The sequence below is a fragment of the Panthera tigris genome, chromosome B4 (assembly GCF_018350195.1).
Source record: "Panthera tigris isolate Pti1 chromosome B4, P.tigris_Pti1_mat1.1, whole genome shotgun sequence".
NCBI lineage: Eukaryota > Metazoa > Chordata > Mammalia > Carnivora > Felidae > Panthera > Panthera tigris.
In genome coordinates this window covers 106,621,141-106,641,446 of record NC_056666.1, presented here as the reverse complement: position 1 = coordinate 106,641,446, position 20,306 = coordinate 106,621,141, and the positions used below count along the sequence as shown (strand labels likewise).

Here is a 20,306-nt window from a genome sequence, read left to right as displayed (position 1 = left end):
GTAGGAGTTACAGCTAAAGACCTGAGAAGGATTAAAGGGAAAAAAATAATACAAAAATGTTTTCTAAACCAAAAAATGCCATAAGGTAAGATAAAGAGTGGAGTTAACTTTTCACACATACACATAGACACACATGCCCTGATACACTCATCTAGATGCAGCAATATTTCAGAACCCTAAGGAACGTTAAGTCCCATGAAGGCAGAAGTTATTTCTGTTTTATCCACTGCTGTACCCTGAACACTCAGAAGTGCTCGGCATGCAGTAAGAAATCAGTAAATTTGTGTGAATAAATGCAAAAAGTGAAAAATCCTAAAACTTCAAAAGAATGTAAAGAAGGAGTGTCAAATCTACAACGATAACACAGGCAAAAATATCTAACTGCGCACATGAGTTAGATCTTTAAATTGTTAAAACCAAATGGTAATAAGTCTGGATTCTATATCCCATGAAACAAATAATTCAATTGTAAAAGCAAAATGACATTATTCTCAAGTGTGCAAAATAAAGAAAATTTGCCATCCAAAAATCTTTTTGACAGGTATTTAGGCATGCATTCCAGAAAATGAAAACTGAGTCCAGAAATCAGGGGAAACTCAGGATTCAAAGAACACTAATGATCAAAGAAACCATTAACACTTAGCACTGTCTTCTACTTTCTTCTACTATCCCACTTAAGAAGTCAGCTGTTAAGTTCACTGTAGCTCCTTTTAGGTATTGTGCCTTTTTCTCTGGCAGCTTTTACAACTTTCCCCCCTTGTCTTGAATTTCAATCATTACACTACTAAACTCCCAGGTGTGGTTTTCTCTGTATTGATTCTGTATACAGATCATTAATCAACTTTGAATGTTCAGATCGATTTTCTTTTAAACTATTTCAACTATTATCTCTTCACCCACTGTTTCTGCTCCTATCCTTCAAAGGTTACTAGTATACACATGTTTTATCTTTTCACTATACATCATATATTTCTTGTACTCTCTTCTGTCCTCCCATTTTTTTTTGTCCTCTCTGTGCTTTAATTTGGATATTTTCTGCTGACCTTGCTTCAGTTTCACTAATGCTTTCATTTGCTGAGTCAAACTGTCAAACTTATGCCCTGAATTTTTAAATTTACATACTGACCTTTTCAACTTTGTAATGTATACTTGATATTTCATTATAGATTCTAGTTCTCTTTTCTTAGCATCTATCTGTTTAACATGTTGCTATGGAATGATAGTTATAGGTATTTTAACGGCTCTCCTACTCCAACATTTGGGTTACCTGTAGGTAAATCACTATTGTCTTTTTTTTCCCTTGTCATTCATATGTACTGTCTGTTCACATGCCTAACCAACGTTTTTATTTAAATATGCACCATAGAGAAAATCATATTATAATATATAACATCAAATCAATACACTGTACCATTCAATCTTATGCAATGTTAAATGTCAAATATACATACATTTTTTTAAATGGATAGTAGAAACCTACTTTTTCAGGAGTAAAAAAAGTTTACTTTTTTTACTGTTTATATAAAGAAAATACTTGAAAGATAAAGAAAGGTAGAAGGTTTAGCTGGATATCAGGATTATAAGAAGTTTATCTACTTCATGTTTATAATTAAAATAATTTTATATAAAAATTTCTATTAAAAACTGTTTTATAGAAAAACATAATTTTATATAAAATTTATTTTATATTTATATTGCATATAAATTTATTTTATATTTATATTACATATAACATATATTACATTTATATTATATAACATGTTATATTTATATTATATATATTATATTTATATTATATATATTATATTTATATTATATATATAAATAAATCTTATATAAAAATGAGTTAACTAAATTTAAACTTAATAAATATCATTAGAATGATCTTGAATTCACAAGAATTATTTAACATTCAATTGTGTTCAAGAAATGAGGTAACTTCCATAACCATCTTCAGTCATAATGAAATATTCATAATAGCATGTTTCCTCAAATCTTAAAAAATTATAGAATTATAATTTTACATAGACATGTTCACTCACTGACCCACTTTATTTTAATTTTTAGGGCATTATATTTCAAGGATAATTTCTGGTGATTAATGAATTTTTTAAAGTCTTAGTAAATTAAATCCTATACCAGCTAGGCAATATTACTTTTAAATGTCCATTTCAAGTATAATAAATATTCCAAATGAAGAATAATTATCATGATGTTTAAAAAGAAGAAATAGATACCTCATGCTGTTTAAATTTCTCTTTCCATATTTTCTCTTCTTTATGGAGTTCATCATTCATCTTGTCCTGTTCTTGCTGAACATACGGTAATATTGAGATATTATATTCAAATATCAAAAAAATATATATACTTATTATAATTGGTTCTCAAACCTGTATTTGTAAATAATAGTTAAAGATAAAAACTTACCCAACGATTCTCTGTTATTAGTAGTAGTATAACAACTTTAATCTCAACCTAAAGTGTCACATAAATGATACCTAAAGTTCCCATTTTGAGCACATGGAGATGTTGGCAACCTGAGAAAGCTTATTTGAGTATGTTTATGTACATAGTAAAATGTATTCACTAGATATGCTGTTGGACAACACGAAAATTACAAATATTAATGTTTGTAAGATGAGTTTTGCATTACATAATATTTTTCTCTCCTCACCATCCCATTTAACTCACATAACCCTTCAGTTCAGTGGATAATGTTTTTTTTTTTTTGATTAGCATCTATTTTGTTAAGGCTCTGCAGAATAAACAAGATCAGTAAAATGTAATCTCTTTCCTCTAAAACTTTATGGAAACATTATCATAAATTCCCATATTATCTCAAATTTAGCAGAATAAATTTATCGCAAGAGAAGACTATAAAGGATCACAGCAGAAATAGATGTTATAACTGGAGGATCATCAAAGGCTTCATGCAGAAGACTAGTTGAAATGACTAGGCTTTCAAGAAGTTAAACAGACATGTTAAGCATTTATTAAATGTTTTTCAACTAGGAAGATGACTATAGTTCTGCTTTTAGGAAAATTAAAAGGTTACCTTAGAGTTAAAGACAGAAAGCAAGAGTCACTAAAGAGATAATAAAGTAGGTATTAGAAAAGTCCATGTAAGAATCAAGGAGAGCCCTCTGTAGATAGGGTGGCAGGAGTGAGAACAAATATAAAGACAATGTAAACATAAAATTTCCATAAACTACCAGATGATTGGAAATAAAGGAAATGGGAATATTTCTTTGGATATAATCTTACATGATGGGAATTAAGCACAGAAATAACAAAATCATTCTAGGGGTGCCAGGGTGGAGTCGGTTAAGTGGTCAACTCTTGATTTCCACTCAGGTCGTGATCACAGGGTTCCTGAGATGGAGCCCTGCATCCAGCTCTGTGCTGATAGTGCAGAGCCTACTTGGGAATCTCTCTCTGCCCCTATCCTGCTTGCACACTTTCTCCCTCGCTCTCACTCTCTCTCTCTCTCTCAATCTCTCTCTCTCTCTCTCAAAATAAATAAATAAATATTTTTTTTAAAAAATCCTTCTGACAGGACTATGGTGAATGGGTTTGTGGAATACAAGGCCAAAAGTAGAGAGATCGGTTAGAGAGTTTAGACAAGCTAGACATTAGGACACCCTGAACCATGGAGTAACAGTAGATTAAGTGTGTGGATGAAAAGATGGATAATATAACTATTAGAGGGAAGAGGATAATAAAGAGAGGGAAGAGTCAAAGATGGTCCTTATCATTCCAGATTGGACTATGATGATAGTGTAGCTCATCAAAATAACAAATACCTGAGGAGAAGCACAATTAAGAAATAAAGACAATGAATTCAGTTTTAAACATATTAAGTTCTGAGTGTAAAGTATCTGTAGTAGAGTTATGTAGTTGACATTGTTTCTGAACAGCCGTAGCTGTGGCTGAGATTATCAAGAGAGAAAGTATATGAAGAAAAATAAAAGGACAAAGGAAGAAATCCTTGGTCGTACCATATTCAGGGAGAGAGACAGAGACAGAGAAGGCTAAACTGGATATAAAGTAGGAATTGCCAAACACATAAGAAGAGAATCAAGGCAGCATGGTCCGATTTAAGACAAGGAAGAGAGAAATGGTCAACAATCAAAATTTTACTGGCATAAAACGCTACAGAGGTCAATATAAGAGCTGAAAAAGAACCTGTGAGTATGGAAATAGAGAAGTCATTGGTTATTTTTGTTAAGAGCAGTTTAATTTAGTAGAGTGGTGATGATATACACCTAGTAGGCTTAGGATTTAATGAGAGACAAGGACATAAATACAGCAAAAATAACTACTCTTTAATAAGCCTGACTCTGGTAGCTAGAGCTAAAGAGAAGCTAAATTGAGATATATGATCAAAGCTGATCTCATGATTTTTCTTGTGTTTTGTTTCTAGGATGGGAGAAAATTGAACATGTGTATAAACAGTAAGAAAGAAAGAAGTTGATAGGGGTGTTTGGGGGTGTTTCAGCATATGGGGTAAAACTAACAAAGCAGGGGTAAATTGGAAAATGACAGATATAGAGCAGAGCAGGGAAAGCTAACCTTTAGTAGAAGAAACCTTTCCTACTGAGAATGGTGCAAAGGCAAGAAAAAACAGCAGGGTGAATATAAAGGTAGATGCAAACTGATACAGGATTAGAAAATAAAGTTTGCCATTGATGCAAAAATGCTATGTGATTACTTGCCAATAATGAGGAGGGAGAAGTTGGGTAGAACTCTTAAAGAAAGAGATTTACAATAGTTGTTAAGTGGAATGCAAGAGGAAGCTAACAAAGGACACAGAAAAGAACTACTGAAAGAAAATAAATTTCATATTTAGAATCCATCATAATAAAATGATGGAACGGTCATTGGAAAAGTGTTAAGCCTCAAGGCATAACAAAGCATACATTTAGGAATTCATTAAAATATTCCAAACTATAATTTTATGATAAAGCACAAATTACTTTTAGAAACTAAGTTAGAATCTTTGAGGGTGGGCCCCAAGTGTTAGATCTCTCTGGGTCATCTAAGCATATAGCTGAATCCTTTGCCAATGAGGTAGTCAATATATTTTTGCTTTAAAACAATTAAAAATGTCAATTTATTTGAAGAGAATTTAAAAGTCAGATGTCTTCTAAATCTGAAAACACCACTAACAATCAATAACAATGATGCATTTAAGCACAAAACAGCAAATATTACTCTAAAATCTTAATTATATTAAAGCGTTTCCTGGAATTAAAAAAAAAAAAAGCTTCTGACTTTCAGAAATGACTGATTAAAATGGTCTGTGGGAAGGAAAACATAATGAAAGGAAAGTTAAGGATGCACAGTTCACTATTAGAAAAAGCCACAACCAAACTGGCTCTGTAATATAATTGCTTTTAATTTATTTTCTATAAAATCAGGAAATGCAATGTACTCAACATGGAGGGCTAGAATACCCTGAACTGCATAAGTGACCACATGCCAATGCTCTCTACACAGAACAGTCAAAACTATTAAGTTGTGGGTAATATGTAAGTCAATTTTAGTAATGTAAGACAGGGAAGTCAGTCCTGCCTGTTACCCACACATTCTAAGCTCATGGGCATTCTGATGCCCATAAAGTCAAGTCCTAAAAATTCACCAGTTTCTCAATACACCACTACCATGACTTGAAGTTGTGGACCCCCTGGGGTAGGGTTAGGAGGAAACAAAAATAAAAACATAAAACTCCTGGGGCTCCTGGGTGGATCAGTGGGTTGAGTGTCTGACTTAGCTCAGGCCATGATCTTGCGTTTGTGAGTCTGAGCCCCACATGGGGCTCTGTGCTAACAGCTCAGAGCCTGGAGCCTGCTTCGGATTCTGTGTCTCCTTCTCTGCCCCTTCCCTGTTCGTGCTCTGTCTCTCAAAACTAAATAAACGTTAAAAAAAAAAATTAAAAAAAAAACAACAACATAAAACTCCTTCACACCAAAAAATCTCTGGCCCAGGAATTAGCTCAATACGGGAGCAAGGCATAGGCCATCACCTACATGGTTGAACCACTTCAACCAAATGTTTCATGTAATTGTTATATATTAGACCACATAGCAAGGACATTTCATGATCAAGTAAATTATGTTGCCTTCTTCCATGATAAGAAGTGTATGAAAAAACAACAGTTTATGCTCTAAGTATCAGCCTTTCTAGGACAATCTTTGTAACTTCATAGACCCAGGGGACCCCCAAGTTCCAAAGAAGCATCTGAAATTCCAATGAATTACAGTGAAAACTAATCAAGAAGTCCATAGTAAATCCTATTACTACAGTCAATTGCTTCAACTATCAGAAGTACTTAAAACCCACAGAACACGGTACCTGGATGGCTCAGTCAGTTAGGGTCTGACTCCTGCTCAGGACATAATCTCACAGATTATGAGTTCGAGCCCTACATCGGGCTCTCTACTGTCAGCACAGAGCCCGCTTCAGATCCTCTGTTCCCCTCTCTCTGTACTCCTTCCCCACTCAGGCTCTCCCCACCCCCTATCCCTCTCTCTCAAAGATAAATATTAAAAAAATATTTTCTAATGTCATTTGGTCCAAAAAGTAAAATTCTATTAAAAAAAATACACAGAACATAGCTCAATCCACGCCATAATCCAAAACACCAGTACTATTCATAAGTAGTTACTGATTCAAAAAAAGTATGAAAAACAACAAAAATTAAAAAAAAAACCCTTACCTTGTGAATATTCTCTAATTTCTTCTTTTCAACTTCAAACTGTTTCATCCAGCAATGTCTCTTTTCTTCTTCTTCTTCAAATTGCTTTTGTTCTCTATCCCTTTGAGCTTTAAGAGTTTCTTTCTCTTGGTCTTCCAGTTCTTTCTGTTTGCCTTGCCAAGCTTCAAAAGACTGCCTACATCTTTCTTCCACTTCACAGTATCCAAAATTTATATCAGTATCATCTGCATTCATGAAGAGAAACACTATTATTATTATCAAAATAATGCCTTTCAGTGTGCCTGGGTAGCTCAGTCAGTTGATTTCAACTCCTAATTTCAACTCAGTACATGATCTCAGAATTGTGGGATTGAGACCCACATTGGGCTCTGTGCTGGGCATGGAGCCTGCTTAAGATTCTCTCTCCTTCCCTCTTTCTGCCACTCCCAGCTCACACTCTCGTTCTCTCAAAAAAGAAAAAAAAAAAAAATCTAACCTCTCAAAACTGATTTAATGTAAAGTATAAGGGTAATTTTGAAATGAAGAAATAATGTCAATGTATTACCAAAGTAAAAGGGACAATATGCAAAAAACACATTCTTAAATATACATAAAAATTCTATTGCAGTAATATATAAGGGAGTTCCATTTCAGTCAATTAAGAAATTACATAACTTGCTTTAAACTATATACCACAAAACTTAATGTAAAAACATAATATGTGTGTGTGTGCTGTACTTAAAAGATACTTAAGGAACATAGTTAAAGGACACTTAAAAATCCATGGCTGAGTATATCTATTTCAGTCAGCTATATAGATGGAAAATTTTAAATATATTTAAATCAAGTTAATTTAAGAGGTATAAAAAACTATGAAAATATGGGGTCACCTTGGTAGCTCGGTCGGTTAAGCATCTGACTTCGGCTCAGATCATGATCTCGTGGCTCATGAGTTCAAGCTCTGTGTCAAGCTCTGTGCTGACAGCTCAGAGCCTGGAACCTGCTTCAGATTCTGTGTCTCCCTCTCTCTCTGCCCCTCCTGCTTGTGCTCTGTCTGTCTCTCTCTCTCTCTCACAAATAAATAAACATTAATTTTTTTAAAAACTATGAAAATATGAAACTAAATAAGTACAATAAAGCATAATAATTTTCAAATATCAGGATTGTATTTTTCTAAATGTCAAAAGAAAACTCTTAATCGTTTTTCAGATAACTATAGTAAATCACATTAAAATTATCCAAACTATCATTGAGCATTTAGCCCACCTGACAAAACATGTTCATCTACAGGCAAATCATGAGGACCAGGCTCTGGAATAGAATCAGGACTGCTACAATGGGTTTTACTCCTCAGAAATTCTTCTTTTTCTATTTCAGATAACATCTAAGAGGTTAAAAAGAATGCCAATAATTAAAGAAAGAGTCAAGCAATTGCTTTAATAATGTATCAAGTATTTACATACACATATCTAGAACTTTATTTACTTTGAATCTCTCTCAAATACAACTCTATAGCACACTAAAAATGTTTTTCCCATGCAAACAGACTATATTTTGCCCTCCTTATTTTTCAGAATTCTAAGCACTCTCTGATATTCATCCACACTATTCAGTTAAACTGCTTGAAAATCTGTGGAACGAATAAGTCATAGGAATAAAAGGTATAGCATTAGGAATGCAGTCGATGGTATACAGCCATTTATGGTAACAGACGGTAGCTACATTTGTGGTAAGCACAGCATGATGTGTGGAGATGTTTTATTACTCCGCTGTATACCTGAAGCTAATGTAATACTGTGTGTTAACTATACTCAAGTGAAAACAAAGAAATTCCTTGAAAATTATTTCCAAATGTTTCTACTAATGTTTTCTTCCTAATATATTTCTATATTTCTCAATTAGGGTGATTGCTCACATATACAAACTGCTGATACATTCAGTACATTTAAAAAACAACTATTTGCTACTTTAACCTAAATTATGAAAAAGTCAAAATATTGATGAATACTTTTCCATAATTAGACCTGCACCATATTCTAGCTGGTAAGATATAGGATATCTATTTCAATGAAGTAGCAGTATGATAATTCAAAATTAATATTTCAAGTTTGTTACCAAAAAAAGGGGAGTCAAGAGACATATATATATATATATATATATATATATATATATATATGCAACTTTCAAATTTCACTAAACATCATAGGGACCAGGAATAGAGTTAGTAAACTTAGACATAGTTGGGTAAAATGAGAAGTAAAAGAGTCCAAAATGCTGAACCTGTAGAAGAAACTTTCTCAAATACATTTCTAGAGGTTTTAACCAAAAATGCTAGGCTCTCCTTTCATATTATTTCTTTAAGAATGTTTTTATTTTATCTTTTTTTTTAACTAACATAAGATGTTCTATTTTTAAATTTTCCATAGGGTACTTAAAGTCTCTACTGTAACAGTACATTCCTAAGCAAGGTAATTATTATAGTCATTGTTTTCTTCCTTGGACATTTTAGGGAAAAAATAATCACACAATATAGTTAAATTTCCAAGTAATGATGGTTCAAATCACTATTTCTAATATTTTTAAAGGTTGATTTTGAGTTGTTGTCTATTACATGCCAGAGAAAAGCACAATACTAAAAATTATTTGCGTAAAAATAATTAAATTTTTAATTTTTAGTCAGTGAACTTTAAATCAGTGAACTAGCATCCTTTATAAGAGGGAAAGGTAAATTTCTAATTGTAATATTGAGTACTTTCAGTCAAATATTGATCATATACCTTTATTAATTGTTCCGGATTTTCTTTATGTTCAGTTGATAATTCTATCTTTAAATGCATATGATTATTAGAAACCACTCCATAACTATAGTCTAGAGAAAGAAAAAAATATTATAGCTTTAAATATTAGAGAACAAGGCAAAACATGTTAAAATCTCAAACGCTTTCGTCATCCTTTAATCTCAAATTCTATCATAGTATATTCTTTTTTAAAATGTTTATTTGTTTTGGGAGAGAGACAGAGAGAGAGAGAGAGAGTATGTGCACATGCGCATGAGTGTGGGAGAGGCAGAGTTAGGGGGAGAGAAAGAATCCCAAGCAGGCTCCATGCTGTCAGTGCAGAGCCTGACACAGGGCTTGATCTTAAGAACCATGAGATCATGACCCGAGCAGAAAAGACTTAGATGCTTAACCGACTGAGTCATCCAGGAACCTCTATCAGTGACTCGATGATGAGTCACACAAAACAATAGGAAAATAATGAAAAATAAAGAACAGAGGAAATCTGTAATCTTTGTCCTCAAAATAAAAGTAATAAATTTATAAAGCACTCTTTTGATCACCTTTCATATTTTATACTGAAGTTTATTTTCCATGTACACAGAATAATGCTGTTTTATACTGCAATGACGCCCTAATTAGAAATCAACAAAAGTTCAATTCTACCTGCCAAAAACTAGCAATATAAGCTTGCACAAGATATTAAAAATACTTTAATAAAATTACTAATTTAAAAGATTATAATTACTAATGTGAATGAAGTGAGCTTTCATTCCTGGTTTTATGTGTTTTTTGTTGAATTTTATTGTCCTGTTACCATTTGTGTAGATGTAGTTTTTTTTGTCCTTATTCAGCTAATGTGTTCTATCCTGGGAACCTCTCCTACTAGTAAACTATTTTTTACAGATGACTGTTCTGCTGGTTAACTACCTCTTCACACCAGTTTTGTCCGATAGCATATATTGTCTTCAACACCTACTCACAGCCTTACCAGCATGATTTCCTATGTGAGAGGTTGAAAGCAAAAATAACATTCTACAGATTTCTTTGAAGCCAGGTTTCAGAGGGTGATTTAGATTCTGTGATATATTTAAGTCTTTATTTTCCTAAAAATATTACGTGTGAAGACTAAAGACTTCAGCTACCTGCATTCCTAATTAAGATCTAACTGTAAATGCATACAGAAATCTAAGCAAGAACTGCCTAGCTAAGCTCAGTCAACCCACAGAACCATAAAAGATAATAACATATTGTTATTTTAAACCACTCAGTTTGTTTTGCAGCAATAAGTAACCAAAACATCTACTCTATGCATAAAAACAAACACACAAATACCCCAAAAACCTTTCTGCTTAAAGGAGCTAAAGTAGCTTCTGTCTACAAATGAAAGCCCTAAACAAAATATCTACATTCAAAAATGAAATTAGCCTCTGGCTTCTTTTGTATGTGTGTTATGCTTGTACAGATTTATATTTGAAATATGTAGCTTTTTATAAATGAAATATAATCTTCAGATTTGTTTATCCTTGTGGATTGTAAGAAATCAGTTGTAAAATCATACTGATTTCTTTTTTCTTTTTTAAAATTATACTAATTTCTTTAATTTTTTTTAATGTTTATTTATTTTTGAGAGAGAGACACACACAGAGCACAAGCAGGGGAGGAGCAGAGAGAGGCAGTCACAGTATCCGAAGCAGGCTCAAGGGTCTGATCTGTCAGCACACAGCCCAATGTGGGACTCGAACTCACAAGTCTTGAGATCATGACCTGAGCTAAAGTCAGACACTTAACCGACTGAGCCACACAGGTGCCCCAAAAATCATACTAATTTCTAATGACATTTGAGAAGGAAACCTTTTCCACCTTCTTGCCAGCTTATCAATTTAATCATGTTTTCCACCCTTTTCAAACAATTTTGATAATTTGAATTTTCTTGAAAAATTATTCTATTCTTTGATACTATCAAACTTATTTCATTAGAATGATACATAAGATCTCATAATTTTCTAAACCACTGCTACAACTGTAATTATATAACTTTTTATGTAACTAATTTTCTATGATTGTGTTTCCTTCTATTTTTTCTTAATTAGGCTATATAATTGCTAATATATTTATAATATACTTTCATTATATTTACGTCAGGAAATATAAATTTAAAAAAAAACATTAAAATTCCCTATAACTCAACTACAGATAGTCACTGCCAAAATTTGAAGTATCTACATATAGTAAGTATTTACATATGCACACAGGTTCTCAGGACAAAAATCTTGGGAGTCAATTTCCTCTCTTCCTTTCATTCCAATCCACCAATAAAACATCCATTTGGTTCTTTTTACCTTAAAAATGGTTTCTTGAATATGACTATTTTTCATCATTTCTACTCAAATCACTCTCATTTCTAACCACACTATTACAACAGTTTTGTAGGAGACTTTTGCTACCTCAAGGCATCTTTTCTACATAATCACCAGAATGATTGTCTCAAAATGTGTCAGATACTGTCACTCTTTACTCAAAAACCTTAGCATACAGAGAGTAGAATCCACAGTCCAGACCATGATTTATAAGAGCCCTCTATGATCTGACACTTATATGATCTGTGCTTTGGCCTTTACAGATCCTTCTTTCTGGAACACCGTCTCTCTAGATATCCACGTAGCTCACCTTCTCATTCACTGAGATGTCCATGTGGCTTACCTTTCAGTCATTGCTTAAGTATTACTTTCTCAGAGAGGCCTTCCCTGACTTACCCTATCTAAAACGGCAACCTCCAATCTCTATCCCCTATCTTAAACTTTTTCCTTCACAGAAGTTATCATGATTAAAATATTACATATTTATTTATTTATAGTCTATCTCCCCACACTGGAACATTAGAATAGGAAAGCAGGACCTTTGTCTATTTTGTTCTGTGTTATAGTCTTAGTAGCTAAAACAGATCATTTCACACAGCAATATTTGTTGAATGAATATCTATGAATATCCATATTGTAACTCACACTAATATTTGCATAAATAACACTGAATTTTATAATAATTTTAAACACTACATCATGAATATTTTTATGCTATTAAATATCATCTAAGCCATCTTTTTTAATGGGTGTAGTTGCACACACTAAGATCCTATTAAACACTTAGGCTGTTGCCATTTTTCATTATAAACTAAACCTTGATTAATTCTAATTAAATCTTTAATCATTCTATTATTCTTAGAATAATTTCAAGAAGTAAATTTGCTCAGCTGAATCAAGTAAAACTTGTTAGCCTTCTGACATAAATTTTTTTTCTCCAAAAAGATATATAAACTGATACTTCTAAAATATTCCTGCAACCAATTTTCTTTTCTTTAATGCAAAGTACAGATGATCCTTGATCAACATGGGGATTACAAGTGACAACCCCCCATGTAGTAAAAAATCTGCATATAGCTTTTGATCCCCCAAAACATAACTACCAATAGCCTACTGTAGACCAGAAAGCTTACCAATAACATAAAGTCTATTAACATATATTTTATATACTATGTGTATAATGTACTGTATTCTTACAACAAAGTAAGCTAGAGAAATTAAAATGTTATTAAGAAAATCATAAGGAAAAGAAAATCCATTTTATAATACTGTAAAAAATCTGAGCATAAATGACCCATGCAATTTGAACCAGCATTGTTCAAGAACCAACTGTCACAGAGTCAGTTTAGCTTCAGACTTTGGCTCAGGTCATGATCTCGAGGTTCATGGGTTTGAGTCCCACATCAGACTCTGTACTGAGAGCATGGAGCCTGGAGCTTGCTTCAGATTCTGTGTCTCCCTGTCTCTCAGCCCCTCCCCCGTTCGTGTTCTGTCTCTCTCTCAAAAAAATAAACATTAAAACATTTTTAAAAAAAGAATCAGCCGTAATACAATCTCTGGTTTTAATTAAGACTGGTAAAACAAACTGTTGGTGGCTACTATTTATTAGACATATAAGGAAAGTAATACGGGAAATAAATTAATGGAGTAAATAAAAATCTCGTATATTATATACTAGAGACAAATGCACATACATGTGTATAACAACAGATAAGAACTTGAAACAATATAATTTTCTAAATTATAAATCATTCCTGCTTACAGAAAACTTATCTGCCAAGCAGTTAACAACTGTACTTACTTAAAACCTCTGTATCTTCCAAGTCCTGAAGAATGAGCTCTTCAACAGTTTTACTCTTATTCTTTATGATGTCAATACAGTGAAGAACTGACTCAGGTAACTCATCCACATCCTCAAATTTAAAAAACATGAAACCAATAGTTAAATTGTTTATTAAACCTATGTATCAAATATTTGATAAAAGTTTTGATACACCAAAAATTTGAGCAAAGTATGTGAATGAGTTCAAACAAGTATATTGGTTAAAATTTGCTCTTCATTTTCAAGTGGTTATGAAGCACATCCATGATTCTGTTGGATTTCACATTTAAATGAAAAATTTCAGAATTGTTTGTCTCATTTGAATATCATTACTATTATCATTATAATGTAAAAATATTAACTTTCCAAAAGTAGTATATAGGTTATTTCAATCCTAATTGAAAATCAAAGTAGAACTGCTTTTTGAAATTTAACAAATGAGTTGTTTTTGTTTTTGTTTTTAGAAAAAGCTTAGTGGAGATTTCAAAGAGCAAAACAACTAAAGCAATTTTACCTATTTGATACTTAAAAAACTACAATAGGCCAAAACTAACAGAATAATGGAAAAGAATAGATAATCTTAGATAGAGCTAAACATATACAAAAGATAGGACAAATCAATTGAGAGGTCCCTTGGTGGCTCAGTCAGTTAAACATTCGACTCTTGATTTTAGCTCAAGTCATGATGTCATGGTTCATGAGTTCGAGCCCTGCACAGGGCTCTGTGCTGACAGCATGGAGCCTGCTTAAGACTCATTCTCATTTTCTCTTTCTCTCTCTCTCTCTCTCTCTCTCTCTCCTTCTCCCTCCCTTTCTGCCCTCCCCTGCTCACATTCCTTTTCTCTCTCTCTCTCTCTCTCAAAATAAATAAATAAACTTAAAAAAAAAAAAAAAAAAAGCAGTTCAGGGGCACCTGGGTGGCTCAGTCGGTTGAGCAACCGACTTCGGCTCAGGTCATGATCTCAGGGCTCCAGAGTTTCAAGCCCCGCGTCAGGCTCTGCGCTGAAAGCTCAGAGCCTGGAGCCTGCTTCATATTCTGGGTCTCCCTCTCTCTGCCCCTCTCTTGCTCATGCTGTCTCTCTCTGTCTCTCAAAAATAAATAAACATTAAAAAATTTAATTATAAAAAAAGGCAGATCAATTGAGAAGAGGTAAATTATTCATCAAGTGATATTAATAATATTAACTAAATACATGCAGGAAAATTTCTAGCTAGATCTACATTTTATAACATAATTGAAAATAAATTCCCATTAGTTTAAGGATTTTGATGTAAAAGAATTAATCTGTGAATAAATTTTCTAAGCATATAAACACTGGGGAAAATGCACAAATGAAAAGAAGATATATTTGATTTCCAAAAAAATAACTATTTCTATAGATCTAAAGAGTTTACATAAATTTTGTTTTTCATATATATCTAATAACATTAAGACACTCATGATGAAGTAAAAAAAAGCAGGATATAAATAATTATATGTATAATATAATCCCAATTTTGCAAAAAAACCCCACACATATGCATATGAAATTATATGTGATTTCTATTTTCATTTTTATATTAAAATATCGAACAATACACATTGTTTAAAAGGGATCATAAGTTAAAAAATTATATAACTATGTAAAACACACTGAGAAAAGTAATATTTCTCCTGAAAAGTTTACTCCAGTTAAAAGGCTCCTAAAAGTCCAGTATTTAACACTTACTGTATCACTATCAGCACTCTGGCTTTCTGATTTTGAATCACTATCATCATCATCTTTTTCCAATGAAGAAATGCTGATTTTATCCAATTCAGCTTCTATTTCTTCTTCGAGCTTTGCTTCATCATCATTGTTGTTTTCCATCATCTTTCATAATAAAACACAAAACCATTTAAGGAGAATTGAGAGGTGCCTGGGTGGCTCAGTCAGTTAAGGGTCTGACTATTTCTGCTTAGGTCATGATCCCAGGGTTGTGGGATCGAGCCCTGCATTGGGCTTCTTGCTGACAGCATGAAGCCTGCTTGGGATTCTCTCTCTCCCTCTCTCTCTGTCTCTCTGTCTCTCTCTCTGTCTCTCAAAATAAATAAATAATTTAAAAAAATAAAGAGAATTGAAGTAGCTAAAATGAGTAAAAACTATGGGTTGTTTAATGTGTCATACCAATGATCTGTGTAAACATGTTTTCATCTAGGAAACTTTTATCATATCTTATTATGGTTGTACCATATATTAGAAAACATTGTTTTCTCTCTCCGTTAATTCATTATTTTTTTAATGTGTGACTACAAAATGATCAACTCTAATACTAATCTCTTAATTCTGTAAGGGAAAAGTCATGTGGAATGGACTGTCTTAGCTTCCTGAACCAAGAAACATCACAGTAAAATTCATCCTCATGGGTAGAATTAAGGGAAAAATACCTCTGAACAGCTTGAATATTCGAAGATTTGAATACTCAAAAGAGAACAACTCAAGTCTATACATGTGGCAATATATGGTTATTTTCTACTCATTAACTCATAGTTGTCAGTTTTACTATAGATAGTCATCTGTTTTTAACAACAACAACATGTTATAATAATGGATAATATACGGATATCCATAATGGATAATGGATGTCATAATAATGGACAATATATGCATATCCATATGGATATATGGATAGTATGTAAGATCAATACTTATTTAAATCTTTAATGATTATAATGGCTATGGATCAAGCAATACATTACAGTATATCTTCACATAATCATCACATCATCAACCAGCATTAGCTTCCATGTATTGAGTATCTGTAACAAGCCAGGCACTAGAAGACACTTGTGTGATTAATAGTTATCAGAGTAAATTAACAGGATTAAGGTCATTATAGTCATTGTATTAATAAGAAAACCAAGGTTTGAAGAATTTACTTAACTGTGCATAGTCATTATGCTAATAAGCAATGGAAACAGGACCCTAATTGAGAGATACAAAGCCAGGACTCTTCCCACTACAACATGTCCTACAAACTTAGTCAAGCTCTTCATCTGCGCAGCAATCTTTCTTAACATCTCTTAATCCAGCAATCTTCAAATTTCAGATGATATGCCACAAAAACAGACACTCAAATCAATGGAACACAATAGAGAACCCAAAAATGGACCCACAAATATATGACCAACTAATCTTTGACAAAGCAGGAAAGAATATCCAATGGAATAAAGACAGTCTCTTCAGCAAGTGGTGCTGGGAAAACTGTACAACATGCAGAAGAATGAACCTGGACCACTTTCTTACACTAGACACAAATTTCAGATGATAACTCGTGAATCCAGAAATTAATTCAGTGGCTCTTGATCATAAAGTTTTAATGATGGAATAGGATAGGAAAAATTAGGGTAGGTCATAAAAGAAACTATAAGTTAACTATATATGTTAAAGATAAAAATAGTTTTTAAAACTTTTGTTTCACTTGTAAATGGGTATATATGTATGCATGTGTACATGAGCTGCAGTGTAGTTGTGTATTTGTTTTACTGTGGGTCTTGGTTTACGAAAAAAAAGTTTGAAAAATTCTGTACTAGTATTTTGTTTTCCAGACTATTCCAAACTTTAATTCTTTCCTCAGGTCCCTGGCATTTCCAGTGCTGTGTTCTTGACTCTTCTTCCTTTCTTCCTTCTTTCTTTCTTTCCTTCCTTCTTTCCTTCCTTCCTTCCTTCCTTCCTCTTTTCCTTCTTTTACTCATCTCAAAATCAAGTTTTTGGGAGCCTACAAGGTACATTAACATCACTACTAGGGATAGAAATACATTGATTAAATAAGACAGTATCCTGTGTTCATAGTTTATGATCTAGTTAAAAAAGAAAATGAAACATCCTCATTTTCCTATTTCTTTTCCTTAAATCTTTTCATATTCATCTTACTTGGAGAGGAACCCCTTCCTAATAAAGTATAATCTTGTAACTATGCTTTGAATCTGACAATTTCTCACATATTGAACTGTGTTCCATCCACTATTCTGTTTATTGCCTCACCATACATTTTTATTCCACTTGCCTCTCTTCTACACATAAACACAATCAGTTCACCCCCATCCAAAAATCAAACAAACAACCTGTGCCTGCCTGTCCTATAGCTATACATATTACATATCTTTCTTTCACATACAATTGATTTAATTGGACTGATCTTCACTTATTGCCTATACTATTGGGCATTTATTCCAGAGAAATAAAAATGTATTTTCACACACTAAAACTTGTACATGAATGTTCACGACGGTTTTATTCATAATAGCCTCAAACTGGAAACAAGCAAAATGTCCCTCAGTAGATGAATGGTTAAACCAATTCTAGCACATCCATACCATTCAATACTACTCAGAAATAAAAGGAATAGATTTTACTACACGTCACCATATTGATAAATCTCCTTGAATTTCTAGGGAACTACGTTGAGCAAAAGCCCAAACCAAAAGGTAACATACTATATGATTCCACTTATGTAACATTTTGAAATGACAAAATTTTATAAGTGGAGGAAAGATTAGTGATTCCCAGGAGTAAAGGGTGGATGGAGTTGGAGGAAGGTGGCTATGGTCATGAAAGGGCAACATGAAAGATCCTTGTAGCATTGGAGCTGCTCAGTATCTTGATTGTAGTAATAGATAAGTTAGTATATTCAGATGATAAAAATTATATATCATACACACAAATGAGTACAAGGAAAACTGAGGAAAACTGAGTAAGATTAGCAGACTGTGTCAATATTAATATTCTGATATCAGACTATCGTTACAAAATGTTACCGCTGGGGACATCTGCGTGCCTCAATCAGTTAAGTGTCTAACTCTTGATTTCAGCTCAGGTCATGATCTCATGTTTCCTGAGTTCGAGCCCCGTGTCAGGCTCTGCTGACAGCACAGAGCCTGCTTGGGATTCTCTCTCTCCCTCTCTCTCTGCCCTTCCCTTGCTTGTGCACATGTTCGTTCTCTTTCTTTCTCTCTCTCTCTTTCAAAATAAATAAAGAAACGTTTTAAAAAAAGTAAAATTTATTTTAAAAATGTTACCACGAGGAGACACTGGACAGAGTGTACAAGGGATATTTCTGCATTATTTCTTAAAACTAGGTGTTAATCTACAATTATCTCAATAAAACATGTAATTAAAAACTCCTAAATACTAAGAAAACAGTTAAATAGATTATGATGAATTCATAGAATGGAATACTATACAAGTCCTTTTAAAAATATGTATATTTACTATGCTCCTGTGGAAAGGTAACAAGGAAGAAATAATTGAAAAGAGGCACATGGCCAAAAAATATGTAAAGTAATATCTCTTTTGTGTAACTATACACACATTCACACATTTTTTTTTAAACACAGAAACTTTCTAGAAGAATTTGAGGAACTTTCAATTTGCATTTCATACCTTTATGTTGAGTGATTTTTTAAATCATGAGTAGGTACTCCTTTTGTAATTTTAAAAGCTCATTTTAATATACTCAATTTTACCCATAATCTCCCTCCTCCAAAGGAAAACAAAACAAAAAACAGAACCAGTGTAAAATGCTATCTTGTTATCAAACTCACTTAAAGTGCAATTCAAAATATTTGTTAGATGGAAAATTAGATTTTTTTTAAAAAAAACATAGTTATAAAGCAGAATGCACAGGTACACGAAACTTTATGTAGAAAGAAAAGAAGTAGAATAGGGTAAAGGTAAGAGACTTTTCCATTATATGTCCCTCTCTGCTCATCTCCTGGACGTTTAGATCGGCCTGCCCAATTACATATCCAAGCACATATGTGATTTTAAATTGTCTAGTAGCAACTTTTTAAAAAGTAAAGAGAAACAGGTGAAATTCGTTTTAATAACATTTTATTTAACCCAATATATCTAAAATATTATTTCAACATATAGTCAGTACAAAAATTATTAATTATTAAGATCAATGTAAAAAGTTTATATTTTTGTTTTGTATGCTAATTCTTCAAAATGTGCTGTGTGTTTTACACCTACAGTCCATCTCAATTCAATTCAAGACCTTTCAAGCCCTCAGCGGCCACCTGGTGGTGACAGGATGGGACAGTGCAGCCTTAGATGTATCCCACTGTAAATGGGCTACAGTAAACTACTTAAAGCTGCCAAAGATGGGAAATCTTAAGGAACTCCACTTTCAACTATTGTTCTTCAACTATAAAGATAAGGGAGGGAAATCTACTTTAAAAGGCAACTACAAATTATGAAGGAAAGGAAAGGAAAGGAAAGGAAAGGAAAGGAAAGGAAAGGAAAGGAAAGGAAAGAAAGAAAAGGAAAGGAAAGGAAAGGAGGGGAAGGAGGGAAGAAAGGAAGTGTCATTTAGGGAGGGGGAAGAAAGGTAATTATAGAAATCTCCCTAGATCGTTACGGTGGATCTCCAAGTTTTGAGTGAGCCACGAAATCTCCAAAATCTAAGAGAGCCTAGACTCGCGCAGCCACCCCTTCAGCCCGCGGGCCCCACCGTTTGTCCTAAAGCCTGGCCTCGGCGGAGAGGCGTCCGGCTCCGTTTGCGCTCCCCGCTCCCACAGCTTTGTGTCGCCTCCCGCGCCACCTACCCCAGCTTTGAAGGGCGCCGGCTCACCCACCAGCGGCTAAATCCCTCGGCTGGGTTGGAAGACAGCGCGCAGAGACTCCAAA

General features: G+C 33.3%; 1 protein-coding gene across 8 annotated transcripts in view; it reads right to left on the bottom strand.

Annotated features, from left to right (window-relative positions):
* LRRIQ1 (leucine rich repeats and IQ motif containing 1) overlaps positions 1-20,298 on the bottom strand; it is a 207,889-nt gene extending 187,591 nt beyond the window's left edge. For 4 of the 8 annotated variants that reach the window (XM_015539066.2, XM_015539067.2, XM_015539068.2 and 1 more), the window contains exons 1-7: positions 20,225-20,298; positions 15,366-15,509; positions 13,636-13,747; positions 9,475-9,566; positions 7,964-8,081; positions 6,719-6,942; positions 2,238-2,312 (exon numbers count right to left, since the gene is read on the bottom strand). In XM_015539066.2, coding sequence (XP_015394552.1) covers positions 2,238-2,312; positions 6,719-6,942; positions 7,964-8,081; positions 9,475-9,566; positions 13,636-13,747; positions 15,366-15,509 — 765 coding nt within the window. In that variant the 5' untranslated portion in view covers positions 20,225-20,298. The remainder of the gene's footprint in view (positions 1-2,237; positions 2,313-6,718; positions 6,943-7,963; positions 8,082-9,474; positions 9,567-13,635; positions 13,748-15,365; positions 15,510-20,224) is intronic. The other 4 variants (XM_015539070.2, XM_007085674.3, XM_042992826.1 and 1 more) reach the window with 3 other exon arrangements.
* Between the last annotated feature and the right edge of the window lie 8 nt (positions 20,299-20,306).